At 40.8% G+C, this 9,530-nt stretch overlaps 1 protein-coding gene across 1 annotated transcript; it reads left to right on the plus strand.

Moving 5' to 3' along the window:
* Nucleotides 1-6,448: 6,448 nt before the first annotated feature.
* LOC109045111 (homeobox protein Nkx-2.5-like) lies at nucleotides 6,449-8,656 on the plus strand. The gene is made up of 2 exons (XM_042730197.1): nucleotides 6,449-7,042; nucleotides 7,959-8,656. The coding sequence occupies exons 1-2, from the start codon at nucleotides 6,748-6,750 to the stop codon at nucleotides 8,474-8,476; spliced, it is 813 nt and encodes a 270-aa protein (XP_042586131.1). The 5' UTR covers nucleotides 6,449-6,747; the 3' UTR covers nucleotides 8,477-8,656.
* The last annotated feature ends 874 nt before the right edge of the window (nucleotides 8,657-9,530 follow it).

Here is a 9,530-nt window from a genome sequence, read left to right on the forward strand (position 1 = left end):
TATGAGAAACTTTGTAAGTATATGTCAACTTATTCTACTAACCCTAAACCGAACCTAAAAGTCTACTTGTCAGGGTTCTGTCACTTTGGTCTTGTTTTGTGACAGATCCCTGACACCCCCATCATGTCTTGTTTTCATGTCGTCTGTGTGCCTTGTTTCTCGTTGGAGCGTGGTGTTGGGATCCCGGCACTCATGTCTTGTTGAGTTTCAGTTGAGCTCCATGTTTTGTCTTGTTGTGGGAGCACGCGGCCTTGAGTTCGCTCAGGCCGCGCACTCTTCTGTCCGCATTTGTTGTGGTGTTTTTTGTAGCAAGCGGTTCATGTTCAGCCACGTGCTTTTCTTGTCGTCTTGTGTTGTTGCATGTGTAACGGAGGCCAGCGAGTAGATGCTTTGCAGGTAAACCTCACTCACCTGATCTCAAGAGATGCACTAGTGACTGAGTTAGTGGCTGCAGTCTTTAGCCTCCTTGTTATTGCGTCCACCTCCCATGCTGGAGACAGGGGTTTGAGACTCACTCAGAACAAGGTGTGGCGGTGAGGACCCGGGAGAGAGGGGTTACACTGGTGCCATGACCCAGATGGGAGTGAGGTTTAGGGGGGTGAGTGTAACGGAGGCCAGCGAGTAGGTGCTGAGCAGGTAAACTTCACTCCCCTGATCTCAAGAGACGCACTAGCAACTGATACTAGTGGCTGTAGTCTTTAGCCTCCTTCGAGACCCACTCAGAACAAGAACGAGGTGTGGCAGTGAGGACCCAGGAGAGAGGGGTTACACACACAGTTCGTGCTTTTATTGGCTGCGTGTATTCATGTTATGTCTTGTGCTGTGCAGCATGCAGCTTGTGTTTTTCATTGGCTGCGTGCTTTCATGTTGTGATGTCTTTTGTGAACTTGTGGCTTGTTTGTATTCTCATTAGTTGCGTGTTCGTGTCTTGGTTTGCACATGGCTGGTGATTTTCTTTTTTTTCTGGCCATGTGCTTCTGTTTGTGTTTTGTGTGAGGACATGGCTTTTGTCTTTGTTTCCTGTGTGCCATGTGCTCTCATGTCAATTGTCTTGACCCACCCATCTTGTTACCTGATTATTGGTTTATTTGCCCCACCTGTCTTCCCTCGTTATCCCACTCATTTGCTCCCTATTTATTCTCCTTGTCTTTGCAGTCCTGTGCCAGTTCGTCGTTGAATGTTCTCGTGTCAACCCTTGTTGCCTCCTGCCCAATAGAGGACTCACCAGAACAACTGGCATCTTCCTGTTCCCATCTCCCTGCCCCTCCGCTCATCAGAGGGCTGCTCAACGCAGGAGGCTCCTTTCTCTTTGGCAAGGGGGAGCCAGTGTGAAGGATTTTGCGTACCAGTTCCTGTTTGTAGCAGAGGGATTCAACATCAGTGATGCAGAGCTCAAGGACATCTATAACACCAGCCTTAATGAGCCCATCCATGCCTGGGAGATGGGAATGCTGGGGATACTGTCCTTCTGGCAGTTTGTGGGGTATGTCTACCACCGTGGAGAACAGGGTGGCCTTCCTCCTCTTGGCCCACCTCCCATTCCCCTCACAAACTACCTAGTCCCCAGTCCTCTTATGACCCGCCAACAGAGGAGGAGGAAGAACAGGTCTGCCTCATCTGCACCCATTACTAAAGAGGTTGAACCTGCCGCAGCACCCCCAGAGGCGGCCAGTGTGGCCACAGCTTCCCCAGAGGCACCTGACAAGGCTGCAGTGCCCCCGGTGGTGGCTAAAGATGCTGAAGCACCCCCAGAGGTGGCTGAAAATGTTGCAGTACCCACAGAGGTAGTAAGCTCTGTGCCACCGCCTCGCCCTCACAAGCGCAGAAGAAGGACTCCTGTCACTTCCCCTAATCTAGGGGTCCTGGAGGACCTGATGCTGGTGGTCTCAAGTCCTGTGGTCCAGAAGGATCTGACTCCAGTGGTCACAAAGCCACCAAGTGTAGTAGTCCCAGAGCTCACTGTTATGGCCATGAAGGCGGTCCCTGAGCAGCCCACTGTTCCTTTCTGTCCTGTTGCGGTTGAAGAGGCTGTCCTCTCCTTGTACGTGGCCGCTGTAATGTGTGTCTGGGCTGCATACACTGTTCAGCTGGCTTCCTCCAGTCCTGTTGGTGTTCCAGAGGCCGTTTCAAAGCCCGAACCTGGCCCGGAGGTTGTTCTAGAGCCACCCATTTTCCAAGTCAGTCCTGCCATGGCCAAGAGGGCTGTCTACACCTATGTTTTGGCCATCCTGTGTGCCTGGACAATGCACACGTCTTCTCTGACTATGGACAAGTCTGCCAGCCAGAGCCTTCTGCGGACACAGAGGCCGTCCCAGAGCAGTATGTTTTCCCAGTCATGACCACAGAGGTTGTCCCAGAGTCTGCTCCAGCCCTGGAGCCTCCAAAGTTCACTTCTAAGCCCTTGAACTACTCCAAAATGACTCTTGTGACTATTCTGAAGGCCAGACCTGTGCCCACTACACTGGCAAAACTCCCCTTGGGATTATCACTGTCATGGCATTTTCCTTTACTACCCTGAATCCAGTTATGTCAGAGTTTGATCTGCCTGTCCTTTCCAAGCTCCTTGCCCTGCTGGCTCTGCCCAGACTCTGTGCTCTGCCGGTGCCACCTAAGCCCCTTGCTCTGACAGCTCCTCCCTTGGAGCCAGCTCCGTCCTTGAAGTCGACTATGCCCTGGCCATCAGCCAGAACTCCTGAACTGCCAGAGTCTCCCTAGTCCATATTTTCGGTCATATCTATCCCACCCTGGCTGGCTGCCAGGGTAACTGATAAGCCGGAGCCTCCCTGGTCTGTCCCTCCGCCTCCACCCTGTGGCGTCCCTTTTGAGAGGGGGTAGTATCAGGGTTCTGTCACTTTGGTCTAGTTTATTGGTGGTTTTGTGACCAAGCCCTGACACTCCCGTCATGCCTTGTTTTCATGTTGTCTGCATGCCATCTTTCTCATTGGAACATGGTGTTCGGATCCCGGCCCTCATATCTTGTTGAGTTTCGGTTTCGTATTGGGGTTCGGACACTGGCGCTCCATGTTCTGTCTTGTTGTTGGAGCGCACAGTCTCTAGTTCACTCGGGCCATGCGCTCTTCTGTCCATGTTTGTTGTGGTGTTTTGTGTAGCATGCGGTTCGTATTTGGCCACGTGCTTTCTTGTCGTCTTGTGTTGTTGCAAGCAGTTCATGTTTTTATCGGCTGCGTGCATTCATATTGTGATGTCTTGTGTGAACACGCAGCTTAGAAGTATTCTTATTAGCTGCGTGTTAGTGTCTTGTTTTGCACATGGCTGGTGATTTTTGTTTTGCTGGCCATGTGCTTGTGTTTGTTTTTTGTGCGAGCACATGGCTTTTGTCTTTGTTTCCTGTCTGTCATGTGCTCTCATGTCAATTGTCTTGACCCATCTTGTTACCTGATTATTGGTTTATTTGCCCCACCTGTCTTCCCTTGTTACCCTCCAGCACTGATGAGGGGGCGGCTGAGGTGACTAAAGGAGGCGATTATATAGAATTTGTGTCAGAGTAACAATTAAAATGCGACTTTGTGAAACGGACTGTCCTAAATTGTTGCTATAATAGCATCATATTAATGCTAGAAAGCGTATGTATTTGGCAAATATATTTTTTTAATAAACCATTATATCTCATAATTAAAATCTAATTTCACACTCATCTTGGGTGAGGGGGCGAATAAAGAGGGATTAGAAGTAGATGTTTAACTTGGACTCAGTCCCAAATTCTGAGATTTAGCCCTCGTCACAACTTTGCAGAGCCCAAATTTCCTCTAGATATGCATTAACATTATGTGGTATTTTGTTTCTATTTGTACGTAAATACAAACGCAGTGTCTCATGTATATGCGCACACGTCTTGTCATCATGGCGAAAAAGAAGTGCGCTTAATTGTATTGAATATGCATTTGTTGTGTTCCTCAAATCTTAAAAGCACATTTTTTAAAAAGACTGTACCTTTATATAACATAATAAAGTTTCAATCGAAAGTACATTATAAATCATTGTTTAAATCTTTCTTTTGTCATTCTTTAAAGAAGTACACATTTTAATGTGTTGACTATCGTTTAAAGTATTTTATTAATTTTAACTGTAAAGTGTTATTTGATATTAAAGTATTTTAAATGTGTGTAATTACGCATATATTTAAATTAAATACAAGTTTCAATAGAAATTACATTAAAATATATTTTAGTTTGCCATAAATGCTTGTCAGTACATTCAGCTGTTAAACTTCAAGCATACTTCAAACCCAACTTTGGGTCAAATATGGACTAACCCAGCTGTTGGGTTAATTTTTTACAGTTAATTTTTAACCCAAAAGTTGGTTTAGACCATATTTGACTTAAAGTTGGGTTGAAACAACCCAGCATTTATTTATTTTTTATTTATTTTTTTGAGTGTCGAAGTAATGAAATATGAAATTAAAAATATGTATGTCCTTCTTAAGTGGAAAAAATGTACTCTTACGTTCAACTACTTGTATTTAATATAAATTGAAACTATAACAAATTTGTGTTTAATTGCAAATAACATGCAACATGCAAGTGTATTACTATATTATTTCAGTAATAACTCTTTTTGCTAAAGTATGCTGAAGTCTACTTCTCTGTCACATATGCATGGCGCAAATTTCAGTTGCATCGAAATTTTTGCATAACAAAAAAATACTTTGTCTACACTGTAGATATATTTCGCATTAGGGTGGCAGATGTGTATAACAGTGACGCGGCGATGAGATTTTCATTATTTAATATTTTTTTCAGTTCTGCAATAAAGAACGTTTCACTTCATTTGATAAATTGTGTTTTTATTTTTTGTTTTAAACGAGGGCAAATCTTTCCTAACGGGTATATTGCAAAAACGTTTTCATTCTAATGACATGAGGCGACCTTTCAAATCTCACTTTGACATAAATCCGACAAATTTATAAATAAATAATTAACTTGAAACACGATATGCTCAAATATACGCAAAAATATATCGTTTGTATAGGCCTATACTGCACACAAATGAATAAAGGTGAGCTAGTGCCGTGGTTTCTGTCATGAAGGCAGGTAATGGACGGACAGCTGAAGTGTAATCCGGTGGTCGCGAGGCTCTTCCTGTGCGTCTGAACCTCAGTCAAGCATTGCAGTCTGGCGCCAGAGACTACATCAGGTGTAGGGTTACTGTTTGTTGTGGCCTGTGTACACTAATAGGCCTGTTGGATGTCAGTGACGGCGTCACCTTTTCGGACATCCACTTTGCTTCACCCAAGCACAAACCAACCCACCCCTGATTTCACGAGGATGAATGGAGGAAGCCTGCAGACTGCAGCTATTAGGAACGTACAAGGAACATCTAATAAGATTCTAAAGCCATATCCAAAAATACTTTTGAGTAAATATTTAACCAAATATCTTTGCTTGCACGTCCTAAATACAACAGGTATAAATGTGGATATGAATAAGCTGTTCGTAATTATTCTTATTTTCAGTGATTAATAAATACCTTGTTACAACTTAGCCTACATATTGCTAATATGAATTATTATTATTTCACCATATATATATCATTATTTTAGGGTTTGAAAACACCGAATTTCCAGTGGTTCTTTTTTGTGATATTTAGATTTTTTTAGATTATATATATATGTGTGTGTGTGTGTGTGTGTGTGTGTGTGTGTGTGTGTGTGTGTGTGTGTCATGGCAATTACATTTTAGAACAGGTCAATTAGTAACGTTCAACTTCTAAAATAAGGCTTTTGAAAAGCATTAGAAAAATATTAGGCCTAGTTATCAAATGCAATTGCTTCGTTAAATTTTAAATGATTTTACCTGATCTTACCTTAGATTTAGATTTGTTGGTATAATAGCCTTATATATTAAGGTCGATTCAGTAATGTTGAATGACATTTTCATTCAAATTAATATTTATTTTTTATTTTTTATTTTACAACATGACGTTTTTTACCATTTTAGTAGGCCTACTAATATTGATTGGACACTCTAACATAAATGGCTAATTATAACAACTGTAAAATCCAAAAGTAATGTTGTTTCAGATCTTATGGTCACGTTAAGGTAGGCTACAAGCCAAACCATCTTAATGCTTTAGTAGACTATTCCAGATGAATTGACGCACTTGCACGACGCCTCGGCGTTCCATATTTCCACCTGAACTATTTATTTCCACTTAAAATAGCCCTTAATAAATCACATTTGTTTCTGTAACCCCATGTAGTCAGGCTTGGTCCTGTTAAATAAGATTTATGACTTGATTAAAACCATTTAATTGAAATTATAAACTGAAGTACTACGTGACAAATAGTGTGCACTCACACGTTCAAAACTGACCGTTTCAACCAAGTCAACTTGAAACTGCATATTAAATGACATTTCAATCACAACTGCCTTGATTTGGAGGCCTTTATTAAACAACCCAACACTGTTGTGAGTTGGGACAGGTGATGATGGGAGGCACAGAATGGGAGGGGTCAATCTGAGATAAGGACGCTCTCTATTAGATAAGAACGCCTCTCTCCACACCTTCACCAGCGTCTAAAGCAGCGGAAGGAGGAAGATAGAGGAGACTCTTCATCTGCTTCCTCGAGGAGATACACATATATAGCCTATACGTCAAACAGCTCTAAAGGCGATACGTTAAGGAGAATTCACCTGAGGACATCTGTATAGGAACGAAGTCAACTGATGTTGCTTTGAATTTGACAAGGTGAAACGAAGAACCTTTCTTCAAGCACCCACCGTAGCGATGCTTCCGAGTCCTGTAACCTCAACTCCGTTTTCGGTAAAGGACATCCTCAAACTGGAACAGCAACATGCTCTGAACCCCAACGGATTCATAGGTGCTGAGCAGGACACTGTCCCGCTGCAGTCGCTCCAGCTTCAGTGCATGCAGAGCACACTGAGCCGGAGTCTGGATCTCCTCTACAGCCCCGAGAAACACAGCGTGATCGCCGGGGAACAGCTGAAATGCGCCCTCAGTTCAGACGACTTTGACATCGTCAGAAGCTCCTGCGGATCTCCAACGGAGGAGGAAGAAACAAGTAGGTCATTTATAGTTATTAATACTGCTGTTCAATCATTGCAAGGTGAAGGGTTTAATTTTAAATCCTTTGCGTTAAACAATCCAAGTGTTTTTGTTACAACCAAAAACGTTTTTTTACAGACACTCAATTCTAAAGTTCCACAACCAACATTTATTCTCTTTTTTTAACCGTTAATTAATGCATATGTAGTGTAGCTATCTTAAAGAATCAAGAAACCAATACACTGATATGAGAAACTCTTTTGAACTCTTATTTCTAAAGGATAGAAAACAACTAAGTAACCATCAGTGGTTATACCTATATGGTCCTGACAAGAACCGCCGAAGAAAACATTGTATTATTTAAGAAATCTAATGTAAAATGATGCTATAATTGGCTCTTAAACCAAATTAGTTCTATAATATGTAATATAATAAACACAAATTGTGCTGTAACCTCGTGATTTTATTTTACACCCCATTTACATTTTGCATGAGCATATTTTTGCATTTCAAGTTGACTGCTAAATTCTAAAACAAACATTCAGTTAGATGTTAGTATAGACTTAGATGTCATGGTAGTAGCCTACTAGTGTTTACAATAAAAATTGCAAAAATGGGCTAATAGAATTATTAATATTGTTGTTGTATTTATTAATCTCCTTCATTCGGATGCATTTTCATACCGCATTTATAAGCATACCTTTTATATTTTAAGAGCTCAGATGCAAAAGCCTCTATGTGCAATGTAGCATTTTTTTTTTTCTTTTTTCTTTCTCAGGCTCCTATATGTTCAGTTATTTCACTTTAATGGCAATGACCCAATTACAAGAACCTATTCATTGCCATTAAAGTGAAATTACTGAACCTACAGAGGCTTTTGCATCTGAACTCTTCATTTATTTAGCCTATTGTATTTTTTTTTTTCCAAATAGGTATGTGTCCATTTGACGATTCCGGTTATAATGGTAGAAAAGAGGAAACACCGGGGGAGAAACCAAAGCAGAGGCTGCGCAGGAAACCCCGCGTGCTCTTCTCTCAGACTCAAGTGTTTGAGCTGGAAAGACGCTTCAAGCAGCAGAGATACCTGTCAGCACCCGAGCGAGACCACCTGGCTCACGTGCTGAAGCTCACCTCAACACAGGTCAAAATATGGTTCCAGAACCGGAGGTACAAGTGTAAGAGACAGCGCCAGGATAAAAGTCTGGAGCTGGCCGGCCCGCGGAGGGTGGCGGTGCCCGTGCTGGTGCGAGACGGCAAACCCTGTCATGCAGCTCCGTACAACGTCACTGTGTCATATCCCTATAATAACTATTACAACAGCTATGGAAATAACCCATACCACTGTAACTTCACTTCTGTGCCACCGTTTCCCAACACAAGTCAAATTCCCAACCACTTCGTGGATATGAATTTGACGACGGGAGGTGTAGATGGGATCAGAACTTGGTGAGACCATGGCATCAGTCCTACAAGAGAAGAGTTTGGATTAAGACTATTTAACCGAATGGCACTGCTGAGGAAAATATACTGTCATATCCTATAAACTGTTGTCTGATTTTATATATTTTTTGTTTTTATATCTATGGTTTACACAACAAACAACACCAAATAAAGACTAAATATTTAATAACGTAGCTTGAAAGATATTTATTTTTATTTTTTCTAGGAAAGCTACATTTTGCCAAATAAGGTTTTTTATCGTGAGATGTGTTGATTGTGGCGGATCCCAGACAACGATTTAACATCTCAATTAAACGAAAATAAAAATACCACTGGTGTCTGTGAGTTAAAATGTGACAATCTTTGATGTAGCCTATATGTAGATCCATTTTAAAATAATTTATATTTTTTACTACTGTATTTTTCGAATACACTCCGACATGGTTTCCTTCCTCAAAATGTCCAGTGAACATAACACTTTGAAAATAATAATATACAATACAAAATGTTTGGCAGGCTATTTAACCATAAAATATTAAAATATTAAGTAAAATATTAAGTCATTAACTAAGCTAGGTTTTTTTAATGTATTTATTTATTTAATTAGGCTATTTATTTATTTATATATTTATATATATTATAGGCTATTCGTATTTAGGCTATAGGTAGGCTATATTAGTCCAACGTATGTGGACTAATTCGGAGTAGGAATTTTTATTATTATTATTATTATTATTATTATTTTACATAAGAAACAAAAAGAAAATTTTAAAAGAAATGGTCTGTCAGCTCGTTTAGGTTGCAGACATATTAATTCTTGCAGTTGTATTAACTGTGGCAATTGCACGGCTTACTGTACAAAGTAATATGTTCATTGTGTTTAATTATTTTTCATCTGATTCGATCCTTAAATTTTGTTTCGTTGGTATAACCCAGTATAGCCAGATGATTCGATCATATTAAATATTTTAAAATAGCAAGTAAAGAAAGAAAGAAAGAAAGAAAGAAAGAAAGAAAGAAAGAAAGAAAGAAAGAAAGAAAAGAAAGAAAGAAAGAAACCCTTG

This window comes from Cyprinus carpio, chromosome B8 (genome assembly GCF_018340385.1).
Source record: "Cyprinus carpio isolate SPL01 chromosome B8, ASM1834038v1, whole genome shotgun sequence".
Lineage (NCBI taxonomy): Eukaryota > Metazoa > Chordata > Actinopteri > Cypriniformes > Cyprinidae > Cyprinus > Cyprinus carpio.

Bases quoted from the DNA above. Each gene is read 5' to 3' on its own strand.
- LOC109045111 (XM_042730197.1), top strand. From the start codon at position 6,748: ATGCTTCCGAGTCCTGTAACCTCAACTCCGTTTTCGGTAAAGGACATC. The intron at 7,043-7,958 runs GTAGGTCATTTA...TTTTCCAAATAG, and splicing joins AACGGAGGAGGAAGAAACAA to GTATGTGTCCATTTGACGAT.